The 14,860-nt window shown below is 42.0% G+C and overlaps 1 protein-coding gene across 9 annotated transcripts in view; it reads left to right on the forward strand.

Moving 5' to 3' along the window:
- KIAA1549L (KIAA1549 like) overlaps window positions 1-14,860 on the forward strand; it is a 104,205-nt gene that overhangs the window by 35,702 nt on the left and 53,643 nt on the right. For 8 of the 9 annotated variants that reach the window (XR_011809826.1, XR_011809827.1, XM_027459466.3 and 5 more), the window contains exons 2-9: window positions 899-1,231; window positions 4,050-4,664; window positions 5,659-5,771; window positions 7,535-7,754; window positions 8,466-8,599; window positions 9,156-9,318; window positions 12,520-12,579; window positions 14,142-14,293. Coding sequence is in view for 7 of the 9 variants with exons in the window: in XM_027459466.3 (XP_027315267.1) it covers window positions 899-1,231; window positions 4,050-4,664; window positions 5,659-5,771; window positions 7,535-7,754; window positions 8,466-8,599; window positions 9,156-9,318; window positions 12,520-12,579; window positions 14,142-14,293 (1,790 nt within the window). In the remaining 2 variants the exon portion in view is untranslated. The remainder of the gene's footprint in view (window positions 1-898; window positions 1,232-4,049; window positions 4,665-5,658; window positions 5,772-7,534; window positions 7,755-8,465; window positions 8,600-9,155; window positions 9,319-12,519; window positions 12,580-14,141; window positions 14,294-14,860) is intronic. The other variant, XM_027459468.3, reaches the window with a different exon arrangement.

The following is a 14,860-nucleotide window of genomic DNA, read 5'->3' on the forward strand; positions in this document are numbered from 1 at the left end:
TTCAGCTCTTTTGTGCCTTTGCTCAGCTGTGTAAGTGGGCATAGCCGGGGGCAGAAGCGAGAGCCAAGACTGATTTTTGATCTATTATCTTGGCTGGGGGGGGAGGGAGGATAAAGAACTGACATTTTACTCTTGATTGAATCTTAATCTTGAAATTAGCGAGAATTTGAGATTTCCCAAGCTGTGATTTTAGAAGAACTGTAATCATTTTAAGAAGACAAAGCCTAGGAACATTGTGGTGTTGAATGTAGAACAAACTGGTGTTTGAAACGATGCGTTGTACATCTGCACAGATCAGAAAAAGAATTCAATTTGCTAATTTTGTTTTGGATCTTACCCCCCTTTCCTCGTGCTCACCCATGTTTTGTTTTCTTTCTTTTGTGTCCGTAATTGCATGCGTTATTAGAACTGGCAAGACGAGCACCTCCAGATGCATCCTGCAGGAACCCAGCCAGTGCTGACTCGATTCCCACATGAGATGGCTTGCCAAGCCAGTGACGCTTGGTGGTCAAAACCCATCCCCTTTCCACCGTGTTCTAAAGCCACCTTCTCACGGAATATTTTGACAGGATCATAACCTCAGAAGTTGTCCCATGCTTAAGAAGGTGCCTTTCAGTAGCTTTTTAAAGCTACTGTTTACAAGTAGCATTTTGAAATAGTCCTGTCTAGAAAGCTAGCCCTATCCTTTTGTCAGGTGAAACACCTTGAGGGATTTATAACCTATCGCTTGAAACCTTTCACTGTCTTTTTCAGTTTTCTCTGGATGTTTGTCGTTTTGAATAAAAAAGAAGCACCTGCTTTTAGTAAACAATGCGCTTTGTGCTGATTTCTTGCAGCCACATAGCAGTAACTTTTCCTTTTGCAGAACTGCATGCTCATTTTGGTTATTATTTTACAGGTATCAGGCAACAGCGTATCTACATTGCTTCTTCATCAGAATCTTTTCCGAACTGGAGATCTATACTATCACCAACACGGCCTTCCACAGAAACTAAGACTTCCTCAGTAGCTGATATTTCTATGGGGCAGACTTTGGAGAACGCAAACTTGCTTCAGATGATAAAAACAACCCTGACGGGCACACGGACCAGAACTTTGGATCAAAGTCACCTGTCACCCACCCTCTATCAAGGCAGTGGGAATAGCGCATCCCAGGAGCCCGCTGAAGTTTCTGCCGAGTCGTCTCTGAGGTCGTCATCTCAAGATGCAGATGAAACAGCTGGTGAATCAGGTTTGCCTCAACTCAGTATGTTTGCCACATTGTCCACTACACCATCAATGACACATTTGAGTACAGCCGGGCCATTTCAGCTAATGCCATTAGAAACACCCTCCATTTCAAAAGAAAGCACATCAGGACCAGGCATGCTTGCTGCTGTTCCATCACCATCATTTTCTTCATTGGCAATACAGTCACTTCATACCATTAACTTTTCTAAATCAGCTGTACTGGCCTTCAGAGTTCCTTTGTCTGCAGAGCCCGAAAGTTCCTTCAGCACAGATTCAACCAGCTCTCAGGTTAGTGAAAGCAGAAATAGTCTTTTAAGCATGGTCACTGATGGAAATTCTAGTACGGTGAATCAAAGAAAGGGTCCTGAGTTGTTTACGAGTACCATGTCTTTCAGTTTCTCTGGATTGTCAACAGTACATTTTACAAAAACAGTGGAAAAAGAGTTTCCTTCAGAAAGGACCTCTTTTTTTATCTGTATACTCAGATACTCCTGTGTCAAAAATACTGTATCAGTCTTACATGCCAGTAACTTCCAGAAGTGTGTCATGGTTTCCAAATCGAAGTATGCATAATGCATCTCCTACCGGAGTAAAACCTAATAATGAGCCACTTAATTTGCTGTTGATTGACAGAAATAGTGATATCACCCCTCTGTCCTCACCAGTTTTTCAGAATAAAGCAGAGGTTCTTGCATCGTTCTTCCATCCTGTGGGTACTCCACATACAATGCCCCGAATGAGTCACCTTCAGTCTTCCACAGCACTGACTAATTGCACTACAGGCTCTGCCAGTGCACCTTTTGTGTCCTCAGCTTCCCAGAGCCTGGCTGAGGTCTCTAGCTCAACAGAGAGCATTTTTTCCCATTTGTTGCCAAAATCACTTATTCCTGATGCAAAGCACGCTCACGATGCAGTGCTGCCAGGACGAGTATTTAGAAGTGAGACAGCTTTTCTTTTTAGAAATGCAACACGCTCCTCTTCAACAAGCACAAGGTCTCCCTTGCTAACTGAGACAAATGAGACCTTTGCTAGGTTAGCACACACAAACAGTCCAAGCACGGCAGCAGCCAGTGAGGGTAGTTTACAACTCCCTCGCTCAGTGGTGGCTCTCAGTCAGACCTTTGCAGAAGACCTCACTAATGGAGCTTATGAATCAAATGGCACGCTATTGCCAGCTGCTTCTGCATGTACTCTCCCACGTTCTGATGGCTCTCCCTCAACGAGAACAGGTCAACAGGTTCTCACAAGAGGGGTGACGGCAAAACTGTCCACAAACTTTAATGCTAATATTGTTCTGCCTGATGGATCTCAGCTTTCCAAAGTTTCTGCGGATAGCCAAATCGGTAAAGTCTCCAAAGGATCAAAGACAGCGGGCCCTGTTTTGGACACAGAAATGATTAGTCCTGGTCTAGCTGCAGTGTCATTAATTACTGCCATTAGAGGCCTTTCGAAAACTGAACTTGCTCTGAGGAATACATCTGCTACTACTGTCTCTGTGACTGCACATCTGCCACCTGCTAATGCAGAAAATCCAGGCGTACCTGCACACGAAGACAGAAGCATGAGAGTACCCACTGTTGTAACCCTACATACAGAATATTCACCACCAAGAGCTTCAGATCAGTCTGATTTTACCTCTGGTCAGGCTCCACATTCAGTTGCTGTGAAGCAGCTCACCTCCGTTGTGCCTTCTGTGCCATCATTTGTTTCCACGACAACAAGGAGAGGCAGCCAGAGCTCATCTTTTTCTGGGATTTCAAGTGCAACCTCTGAGAGTAATTTAGATCCCATCAACGCTCCTGAAGTCGCAGCTTCAGCTTCGACATGGACCAAGACGGTGTTGTTGTCCTCAGATGGCATTAACGTTTCAGTCAAACCGGCAGTAAGAGAAGTTCCTCCAAGCACTTCTCCATTGGAAACTGAGTATTGTGAACTGCATGCAGTTGTTTCGGGCCTGCAAAAGGAAATGAGTACAAATAAGCAACCACTTTCCTCTGCCCCTGCAGCAGCACACACACACACGCAATGTCTGGTCAAAGCGGTTCAAATTTACCCTTCTCTGGAGCAAAAATGAGCAGTGGTTCAGAATTTGATAGAGATGTGTTTGCACTGCAACCATCCTCTGTCCAGTATTCACCCCTTGCTACCACTTTGCCACTCCCCACCACCTTGCAGAAAAAGCATGGAAACATAGCTGAAAACATTATTAATTTGTTCACCACTGGGGACAGCACTACCCATGCACAGGATGAAGCACTGCTCCAGTCACACATGCCTTATGTTAACGATACAGGTGTTGTCCCCAGCTCTCTAGAATCACAAACAACCAGTGCTGGAAAGATCACTGTGCTCACAAAAACCTTGAGCACAACACCAGTGCTGGCTTTTCACCTCATTGACAACTCGACTCTTTTGGCTAGCTACGAAATCGGTGCTGCCTACGGCGTGCTGCCAAGCAAGGCTGCTCTTCCTGTAACTAAGCCTTTTAGCTCAGCTCTTACAGAGTTTTGTTACAGAAGAAGATGTCAGTTCTGGAAGCTTGCCAGAATTTCTTGATAACCAATTAGAGTCCTCTGGTTATTTGGTTGTGGCTGGTAACATTCCAGCTACATTTAGCGTGGAGGAGTGGGACACAAATCCTCCAAGGCATAGTCTAGTTCCCTTTAGCATATCTAATAAAGCTACCGAGGGCATGCCATTGCAACCCCCTGCCATCAGTCCTCTGCAGTCAGTCATCATAACTTCTGTCCATCCATCACCAACACAACTAACTTCTGCTTTTTTGTCAACAACCAACTTTACCCATTCTGTCATTACAGTGTTATCTGGAGTGTCTTCTGGTGCACTACCTACAGTAGGAACTTCAGAAGCAAAACCACTAACAAGGAAATCATCTCCAGCTTCACCAGTGCCAGCTTCTTCCTTCTTTTCGCTCGGCACTGCGAACACACCTTTGCCATCTGTGATGGCTTTAAACACTCCGGTACTGACACTAACAAAAAACAACACTGCCACAAAATTGACCTCAGTCCTGAGCTCGGTAGGAATACATGCCGATCTTCCTTTTGCAACAGGAAACACAGCCGCATCACCTGTGGACATGACAGCTATGTTTATAACCCCTAAAAGTAGCACTGCCATGGCTTCCACGCTCGCACCCACAGCACACATACCACGACAGATAAAAACAACAGCCACTGACAGCCAGAAATTCCTAAGCTCAGAAATCACCAAAACGTCAACCCCGTATCCACTGACAATTACAGCAGCTTTGACATCTATTACAGCATCAGCGAAAACCACTAGGCTTCCCCCTACTCGAACGGAAAACACTTCTGCTCCTCCAGAAACAACAGCAGCAGTGGCTTTCGCTAACATGACAGCAGCTCCTCCCCTGGATTGCCGCCTCTCCTGGAACCTTATGGTTAAAACAGGTACGTGGGGCCACTGAGTTTGCTGAAGGATCCCTATTTTGTGCCTAATTGTACCGTTGAATACCAAGTTATTTTCAAATAGATCTTTAAAGTTGTGCAATTCAAAATGGGAGGATTTTGAGCTGTCTGTGTGAACAGCACGACTTCTTATGGCTCTAAGAGTGTTTTTCACAGACAGCTTCTCCTTAATTTTAACAGCTCTAGACTAAGGGGGTCTGGAGAGGTTGCCCAGTCTTCCTATGCACTCCTGGTGGCATCAGAAGATGCTTGTCTTGAAGATCAGAACAAAGAAGAGTCATAAAAGGGTTTATGAAGCTGTATAAACCTGAATGACACTGAAGGACAGTGAAATAAGCAGCTTTTTGATGTAATGTGGTTTTAGTAGCCGATAAATGCCTGTATCAGTATGACAGTAGATGCAACAATTTTTTTTTTTAAGACAGAAGTAGTATGTACACAATATATGATTGAAAATACATCAGTGCAGCTGTAAAACTCTGCAAATAATAAAAGTTAGTGAAACTGTTAATAAACAAAGTGTACAAATAGCTGTAAAGACAGTTGGCAAACTGAAAGCAGTTGTAGCAGTGAAGAACATTTCTTTGTTGAACTCTGTGAAGCACCTGTCCTTTACAGAGGCCTGCCTGCCTAGCACCAGCTCGGTCCTCTGGGAATGCTGCAGCAGTCTATCCACAGGCAATCAAGTGTCATCATACCTCGCTCACATACAGAAAGGCAGCATTGCAAAGCCTTGCTGTTGCTAAAGAAATGGCAGTTGTTTGACTTCACTGTGGAACAGTGGGCCATTGTCATGAGAAGAATAGTGACCTTAGGGACGCTGCTGAGCCCCTGCAGTTCTTACTCCCATTGGAGCTGCTGCAAATCACAGATAGCTTCCTCCATGATCTTTACTACCCCAACAGAAAAGAATTGAGAAAGCAAACAATAGGATGTTAATGTCTCAAACTAACACGTAGCTTTTGGTGTTTTGCAGTTCTGTTTCTGAACACAAGGAGGATGATGATCAGCAGGTCCTTCAAGGAGAGCGTGACGAAAGGGCTCAACCAAGCGCTGAGACAAGCTTTCAACCAAAATGTCAGCGCTCAGGTAAGCATGCCTGGCTTGCCTGTGTGATCTCACTGAAACAGCTCTCCCACCAAGAGAAATAATAAACCTTTAAACTAAGAGTCAGTGGTGCTTGTGTGGGTGGCTGCAACATTACTGTAAACTGCAAGTTTGGGTGTATTTAATCCCATGGAGACTGTCTGCCTTTGTTTTACCAAGTAGCACCTGGTAACACAGTCCCTCCTGAGCATCTGCACCTTACTCCATCACATCCCTAATAAGTGATTACAAAAAAAATCACATGTTGCTTTTAGACCTTCTGAATCTGAGTGATTTGGCTGTGTCAAAGACAAGTAGCAGGTATCCTGTGGAGAGGTCAGTGTTGTAAAGAAGGTGGGGGACTAGATTGTGTCAGACATTCTGCTTTTGTCTGGTGAGTCTCTGACCTCCCCTCCTGGCTGCTTCCTCACTTGTATGTAATATATAATTATGTCCAAATTAGTTTTGACACATGGGTAACACCTGCTCTGGGCTCTAAAAATACAAGGACCATTCCAAAACTTTTTTCATTTAATTTGACGAAGTAGAAGGGAGAAGTGCAACTTTCTTCTTGATATGTTCCAGGAAACTCCTACAAACAGCAGTTTCTTCCTCCCCAGCAGTGTAGGAAGGACTCTGGTTTGCAGTCAGGCAAGTGCTGCTGTGCTTAGCAAGATCAATTGCAAGAGCAGGGCTAGTTAATGGGATGTCACTGCTGTCAGTCCACTCCCACTGAAAATGCAGTGCCTGACAAGTCCAATTCCACAGGGATGAAAATGCTGCACAAGGAGAGACCATGTTTTGTTGAAAATAAATGAGGGAGATACGTTCGTCACTTTCTAGCAACATTGCATGAAGCTCTGCTGCTGAGTGTTAGAGCAGGCTGAAGCTGGTTGCTGGGGTACTTTTTGTAAAACACGCTCCTGCTTTTGTTAGGCAGGAGCTTATGCTGAGCCTCAGGCTGTTACATGAGGTGCACTTACCAAAAAGGGGGAAAAAAAATTACTTTTCGCTCACAATAGAGGCCATCAGGTTGACTTTTGTCCCCATGCCCTGTGGCTGCAAGGTTTGGGTAATGTTACAGAGTTTAGGAATTGTATATTCCTAGGTCTCAAAAGCAGCAATAAAAAACTGTCAGATCTGTTCTCTCACTTTCTGATAAACCTGACAGAGCCTGCATTTTTCTAATAGAGGAACCCTGGCTGTAACTGAGTTTGGAGGACAAGTTCTGAGGCTTAAACTCTTTGAAAAATAGAGGTTTTCTATGTGGAGTAAAAATCAACTCATGTTCTGGCTCACAGTGTGTTTGTTCTTGTGGTCTGTCATTTCTACTCATCAGTGGTAGCTTAGCCATCTGGGGCACTACAGGATAAGCAGCATAGGGGACTCAGGTGAGACTGAAGAATCAAATATGGGAAACTTTTGGTCTTTCAAACCTAGAACCCCAAACCTGTAATGACAGAAACGTGGACATACTTAGTGAACTTCAGGAATGAAATAGAAGCTGGATGTTCTCTGAATTCTCTGTATTTTTATACTCAGAAGTAAAAAACATTCTTTTATCTGTACGTGAATGAAGCCTCAGCCTAAATTGGAGATCTGTGAGTTGCCGTGGTAAGCTCCTTGACCAGCTCTGTATGGCACTGATCCTTTAGACACATGCAAGAAGCCTGCAAGGGAGCTTTATTTGGAATGAGAGGTCCCATCATATAGCGGTTGAATTGCCAACAAAATCAAAACAAAAATCATTTCCCTGTGTGTTTTAGGTTGAAATCCTGGAGCAATCGACTAATGTCACGGTTGGTTACTATGTTACGCGGGGGAGAGTGGTTTTTATACCAGCTGCTGTAATTGAAAGGCTCATTGCCTACGGGATCAGCAACGCCACAGCAGACGTGAAGCAGCACGTGCTGCATCTTCAGTCCATTGCAACCCTGGCCGCGCCATGGAAGCCGCTCCCTGCCTACCACTTCCAGCTGAAGACAGGTGAGCGATAGCCTGCCGAGGCTCAGCGTTGTGTGTTTGGTTGGCGGTTCAGTGCAGAAGGGCGATGCTTGTCCTTCCTCCTGCTGTCCTGACCCCCTCAGCTTTCCAGCATAACACCACAGCGAGAAGCAGCAGGACAAAGTGTGCCTTGGTTACCATGTCTGTGCTCCCAGTGCCCGCAGGACTGCCAGCAGAGTAGGATGAATGCTGCCTTTCTTTCCTTGCCTTGGCCCTATAAAACAACATATTCAGTGCAAAGAGACTTCTTGCATGTTCTTATGTATTTATGTGCACATATATATAGCGGTTGCATTAAGCATATTTTTCCTAGCACAAACAGAACGAGAAGCAATATTATATTTGATTATGTCGCATAAGAGCGAGCGACTTGTGAGATTTAAGAGCATAACACGTTTCAGAATGACCTCCACTTACTGCCTGGGTTTGAATGAACCTGTACATAGTGGACTGGTCTGAGCATCTTACGTATCCATACAGAAACAATCTCCACTTGTTTGTGGAGAGTATCCGCTTTAATAATGCAACCTAATAATTATGTTTCTCTTTAATTAGGGCTAGTTTAGAATGGTCTTACACGGCACTGTTTTCACGTGCTTAATCTGCAAAGTGGTTGTTTTGCTGTCAGACATCACAGGGGTTATGCATCTAAGAATATTTTGTCTACACACAAATGCTTTGTTCCTTTTCCAGAGCTGCAGTTTGTGGGTCAAACAGACAATATCCAGTCATGCAAATTTGTTCAGACAATGGAGCAACGGTTACAGAGAGCATTTCAGGATGCTGAAAGAAAGGTTTGGAACACCAGCAACAACCTAACAGTTCAGGTACAGTGTTGCACGCTTTGCAAGTGCCTGTTGCTAAAGTCTCTGGGTTATTCTTTGTTATGTGTGTGCTTGTACTTCAACAAAATGTCTTCGATAGCCACCATGGAAATAAGTTTTTGTTGTCATCCGATATAAGATAATTTTGTTTATTACAGGAAAATTTATAAATGCATGATTTATAGAAAATTATAACTGTTATTTTTGTGAATTTGAATTTTACTTTTTATACATTCTTATCCTTTTAAGAAATAAAGGTTAAGCATTTAAGTGAAATTCAAATAAAAAAGAATTGTTAGATATTCTTCCGACTTCATATTTTCAGTGAATATGCAGGCACCTTTTCTGCCTGTTGCTGTCCTCTAGTAGCTCTGTGTTTGCTGAAGTAGGAATTAAAGTACCACAAATTGTTTTACACAGTAATGTTGAGCGAGCTGTGTCTGGTCAATCATTCAAGTTAACATCTCCCCGGTTTGTTGTTTGCTCTTTTTACTTTTATTTTTTAAATTTTTACTGAGCTGAAACGTGACTTCACATTGTTTCTGTACCTCTGTTTCAGATTTTGAATACCTCCAATGTCTCCCAAGCTGTCACTCTGTTTTATGTGGTGAGAAATCAAAGCACAACTTTAAATGGCACCACTTCCAGCAACCTTCTTAATCAGCTGTCAGCTGAGCTAGTGGGTTTCTATCTAACCTACCCACCTCTCACCATTGCAGAATGTAAGTATGTGCTTCTCAACACACGCCTCTAAGATTAGCTTTTACAGGCACTATAAGCTTTGTCATGAAGCTCACAGACTGTATATATTTTCCTGACTAATTCTTTTTTAAAAAAAATAAGAAGAAAGAGGGGAATTTGGAGTATTTCTTTTGCTTTGGTTCAATGTCTACTTCAGCTGTTAGAAACACTGTCAGATAATTTAAAAACAGCGCATGTATGCTGCCATTAATATATATTAATAAAAAGCCAGTGATGACTTCCAGACAAAGTAAAATGTAGTTTTATATGAAACAAAACTTAATCTTCCTACTTCGCTGTTTCACAGGGACTCGGTATAGCACGTAAAGTTCAGCCTAGCTCTTTACTATTTGAAAGACCAAGCCCCCAGTACTTGGTCCAGTAACATGACTCGTTAGCATGCTTTGAATGCCAGCATGTTTGGGTAGTGGGTGAGTTCTGCCTACATAGCTCCTTTTTGAAAGTCATCTGTGCATTTGCTGAGTGTCATACCCAGTTTCCAGTGTGGTCTTAGCACTTGAGTTTCAATGATTCACTTGCATTTCCACTGGTATGAAGAGTCAGAGGTACAGAGAGCTAAAGGAAGTCGTATGTCTGGGTAGCCTGGATGGTATATATGCTCACTGACACTTGGTGTGCTCATTTCTTTAAAAAGAATAAAGAGATTAGAAATTTCATTATGGTGATTTCTGTTTAATCTGCTTGCGATACTCAGTTTGTGAAATTAAACTTGCTGTGGTGACAGGTTATCCATTCACTGGAAGAGATCAGTGTTCAATGGAAGTGAGAAGAGACAGAGATGTAATGCGTACATTTGTTCATGGCAGTGGACCCAGGTTAAGTGAGGGCAGGTTTCAGCTGATCTCACAGTGTGTAAATCTTCAGGAGATACTTGTTAAATTTGATGTACTGTGCTCAAATAGCAGTAAAGATCTGGTAGCCATCAAATTCACTGATAAGGCTACATCATTAACAGAGTAGTTTGTAATTTTTAATTTCACAAGCATTGAAATAATTGAGCGTATGAGGATAGAGCCAAACATGCCTTCAGGATCAGAACACTGAGCTGAGCGGATTTGTAGCTTCAAGTAAAATTAGCAAAGTGCTTGTTCATTTTCTGATTCTAAGAACAATCAGAACCAGACTGTGGAAAAGTGAGCGCTGGGGAAAGTACAAATTGCCAGTATGACCAATATGTCTTATTTACAAGCAGCCCAGCTGCAGAGTAGTCATCTCGTGTAGTTCTTCATTAGGTACTCGCCCAATGAGCAGTCCTCTGTCTGGGGGGTATGTGATCCCTCTCCAGTGCAAGGAGGGCAGAAATCACAGCTAACTCTGGTAGTTATGAAAATCCTTGAGAAAGAAGGAAGAAATATTCTTGAGACGTTACCTATCCACATCAGATGCTTGCAGACAAATGCCTGTAGGTGAAACTGCCTGGTGGTGAGTTCTGCTGCTGCACTGGTGCACTTCAGAATCAGACTTTCCATTCCAAGAAAGGGGCATCTCTGGGTTAGCGTGTGTTTTCACCAGTTCTTTCCACAAGCAAGGGGAAGTAGAAGGGAGGCTGTTGATGAATGTTGTGTGCAGGGAGCTAGGAAGGGCTGTGGACCATTCATCATGAGACAGACTCCTTCCTATTTGTAGCTCGCAAGTGAGCCTGTCAGAGTGAGTCCTGCGTGCAGGACTTGTCCTCATAGGGCATGCAGGAGTACAAGGAGTAAGTCCTAGGAAATGCTGATGCCTGTGCTTGGGTTATTATTATTATTTTGTCTCCAGAATGGGCAAAAGGCTTATGGTGCTTTTTGTAAGAGCAGTATAGGCATGTGCTCAGTAGTCAGGAGCTGTAGAAGACATTTGGCACGTATGAAGAGTCTTGTGTAGTACTGCAGTTCTCTGCTGATCCCCATACATGATGAACTGACACAATAGAGCCTTTAGCGAGTGCTCCTGTGACAAGTAATGGCTTATAGCTCATTCTGGAGTTCTTGGTTTTATTCCCAGTGCAGCAGGTACACAGCAAATGCACGATCGTAATGTGTGCAAAGTATTTATGGCTTTGAGATCGATGGCATGCGTTGTGAAAATGTTTACTTCGAGAAGTGTTTTATGCTTATCCACGTGGCAGTGCGATGGCTTCAGTTCATCAAATAAATATTGTTGTCATTTTCAGACCACACAATTTCCTCCTAGACTCTGGTGGCTCCTTCAGAGCCCTTGCAGTCTATCATGGAAATGCGCAGCTCAGGACTCACAGTGAAATTCCTTCTGAAAAGCACTTACTGTGCATAATCAGATGTTGTACTGTGTTTACTATTTCAAACCACTTTGGAGTTTAAAAATCAAGGTAACTAAATAGCAGTGTATCAACATGGGAAGCACGTATATTTTCTGAACTAAGTACCAAATATTAATGCTTTCCACTTTGCATAAATCTATTGAAAAAATGCTGATGTGTATAATGAATTAGTAGCGTATTAAACTTTACAGCCTAATGCACTTTTGAGATTAAAAACCTTGCAAAAAGCATCAAAATTGCAAACATCAGTCTCTCACAGCTGTAAGCACATATGCTAGTAATACCTGCATGCTTTTAATGTGCCTGCACCCTCACTTCAGGGTGTTTTCACAGTTCTACTAATCTCGTTTATAATTCATGTGAAACTGAACTGAGATTGGTGGAAGCTGGCACTTGTTTATTTTATTTAATACTATTTTATGTTGAAATTGTGGTCTGACTTAAGTAGGATGAACTCACAAGAATCATGGCGGAAAGTCCTCTTGTTTTCCCCCAGCTGATTACTTGCATGGAGAAAGCAGCAGAGATGTATGTAGCACAGAGACATGCATATCATGTATCATCTTCAGTAATGGGCAACACTTGGCATTGCCTCAGAAAATGTACTAGACAGTATTTCAGCAGCAGAAGATACATATCCTGTGTGGTACAGGACCTATACTGTTTACACTCCTTGCCCTTTTCCAGACAGAAGAGAAACTGTAATCCTGAAAATGATGCCTCGAGATCTCTTCCTGGGCTGGATGGTACTGTCCTTTGTAGTACAATGCTCATAGAAAAGCCGTAGTTCAAACTTATTTGTCAGTGTCTGATGAACCATATTGTTTAAGGACATGGTAGGATGTTGCAATGTTATGAAATAATGTCAACTTTTATTTTAAAGCTTTGGAGTATCCAAACCTTGATGTCTCAGAGTCAACTAGAGACTACTGGGTGATCACAGGTACTTTTTAATCTTCCTTGCACTTGAGAGAATAATTTTTAGTGTTTAATTATATAAGCACATCTATGCAGTAATTTTATACAAAGTAAATAACTGTCCACCGACCCTTTCTGTTGCATTCAGCTGGGCAAATGTATTTTAAGTTACTCTTGGACATAACTGTGAGTTGTCACCTTAAGCGCAGGAATCTCCTGCATTCAACACATGCCTCAAAATTGATGCCATTCCGGGGTTTAAGCATTTACAAGCGCAGCATTGTCTTTTCAGCGATTTAAAACACAGAGTTTTTGTTTGTTTGTTTCTGGGATTTAGATTTACATCTGAAAACAAAAGAGGCTTGTAGATATTACAGAGGAAGAAAGGTGATCTGTTAAACCAAGGAAAGTTTGTTATCGTTTGTTGACTCTGTCTGGGTCCAGGAATTTTTGCATCTTCCACCTGAAGCATTAAACATATAACTTCGTGTTTACAGGAAAAAAAAGGTGCAGGCAATGCTACTAAGTTTCAAAATCCTTGCTTTATCACAATCATGTCACTAGTATCATATTGTCGTTCAGAATCGTTTTGACTTTAGAAGTGCTGACTGGGCAAGAGGGAGGAGACCCCCTTTCCCAGACACCATCGAGTCAGTAGATACAAGAGTGTTATCATTGTGTTTAATGCTCAGGAGAGCAAAGGATAAGAAATGTGACATGAAATGGCTTGGATTCTGTAGTCTTCTTCCAATATCCAGTGTGACTTGGTAGTTTCTGTTCCATCTATTTCTAATTTTGAGGTTAAAAGTAAATACATGAAGAGACTGTCATCCTCTGAAGTACGGCTCCCCCCACGTGGACCCCATGAACCTGATACTCCATTTCGTGCCTTTGTGCACTTACTGTAATGGAATACTGTTGGTATTACAATAGAAACAGCGTTGTTAAAAAAAGAAAGATGTTCCCAAATGAATTTTTAAATAATATTGAGAAATCATATACATATGTGAACTAAATTAGCATGCTGTATTTGAACTATGTAAATTCAGTGTACGGTTTATTTTACATCCATTAGCACTTAGGAAATGTCTGTTCAGTGCTCTCAAACAAGTAATATTTTTTTCCAAACAGTTGTACAAAATTCTAACTGCAGGTTTCAAAACTGCTGGATTAAAAAAAAAAAAAAGTGTTGTTTAGTTAACAACACTTTTAGTTAACAGCTGTTCCTCTGACAAGCATCAAATCAGACAGCTCTCAAACAGGTTTTCACTGACTTTTTACATGGGAGATTACAGATTAGGTGCTTTTGTAAGACCTTTTGGTAAACTAAAAGCTTAAGAATGTTTTTGGAGGATTTTATTCTCTGAAACATCCTTGGCACTACCTGAGAAGCACAGTGCAGTGACTGAAACAGAAGCACAGTATATCCCTGCTGGGAATCGTCGAGAGGGCAGAACTCTACTGAAAGAGTTTCCAGTTATTTTCCTTCTAATCTAGCTGGTCCCTGTCAAACAGCCCTGCAAACCATGTGTTACTTAACCTGTCGGTGTCAGATGTGCTGATGTTTGCTTTTCTCCATTCCCACAGTTATACAAGGGGTTGATATTGCGTTGCTGGGACTGAACAACCAGAGCTTTGCAAGACTGATGGAGCAGCGCTTGGCCCCGCTGTTCATGATGTCCCATCAGCAAGGAAGACGATTTAAACGTGCCACCACTGTGGGCAGCTACACTGTACAGGTGGTTGATGCAACATCAGTTACACCTAGACATGTTTTGGAAAGCGCTTTGTTTGGATGCATACAGCCTGAATTTGTGCGGAAAACTCGAACCGGGTTGAGGTTTCCTGTCTTTTTTCATCAACACTAAAGCAGTGAATGCAATCTGCATGGCGTTACTAATGAATTCCTTTTTCTAAAGTCAGACATGTTTTCATGCCTCTCATCTTCTAAAAGCTGTCATTAGTTAATCAGTGTCAATAAATATTTTGCCTTCGGTTCCTGTGAAGATAAATACAATATACATATTTTATCAAAAAGTCTTATATTGGAAATAATGAATAGTTCTGACTTTTTGTTCTTAAGGGGTAAAAAAAGAAGTTTCCTAGCTCTTCCATCAATAAAGGCAGAACTTTTTTCTTTTTGTTGAAAAAATGTATGAAGCAGTCCTTATACATGGGTAGTCATCAAATTAGATGTCCATAGATCACATTATGTAAAAACAAATTTCCACTTTTCTTATTTGCCCACAATTCTGTGTATTTTCCCAATGAAAGAATTTTTAAAAGAAATACATTGTTATTTATGG

The sequence above is a fragment of the Anas platyrhynchos genome, chromosome 5, assembly GCF_047663525.1.
Source record: "Anas platyrhynchos isolate ZD024472 breed Pekin duck chromosome 5, IASCAAS_PekinDuck_T2T, whole genome shotgun sequence".
NCBI lineage: Eukaryota > Metazoa > Chordata > Aves > Anseriformes > Anatidae > Anas > Anas platyrhynchos.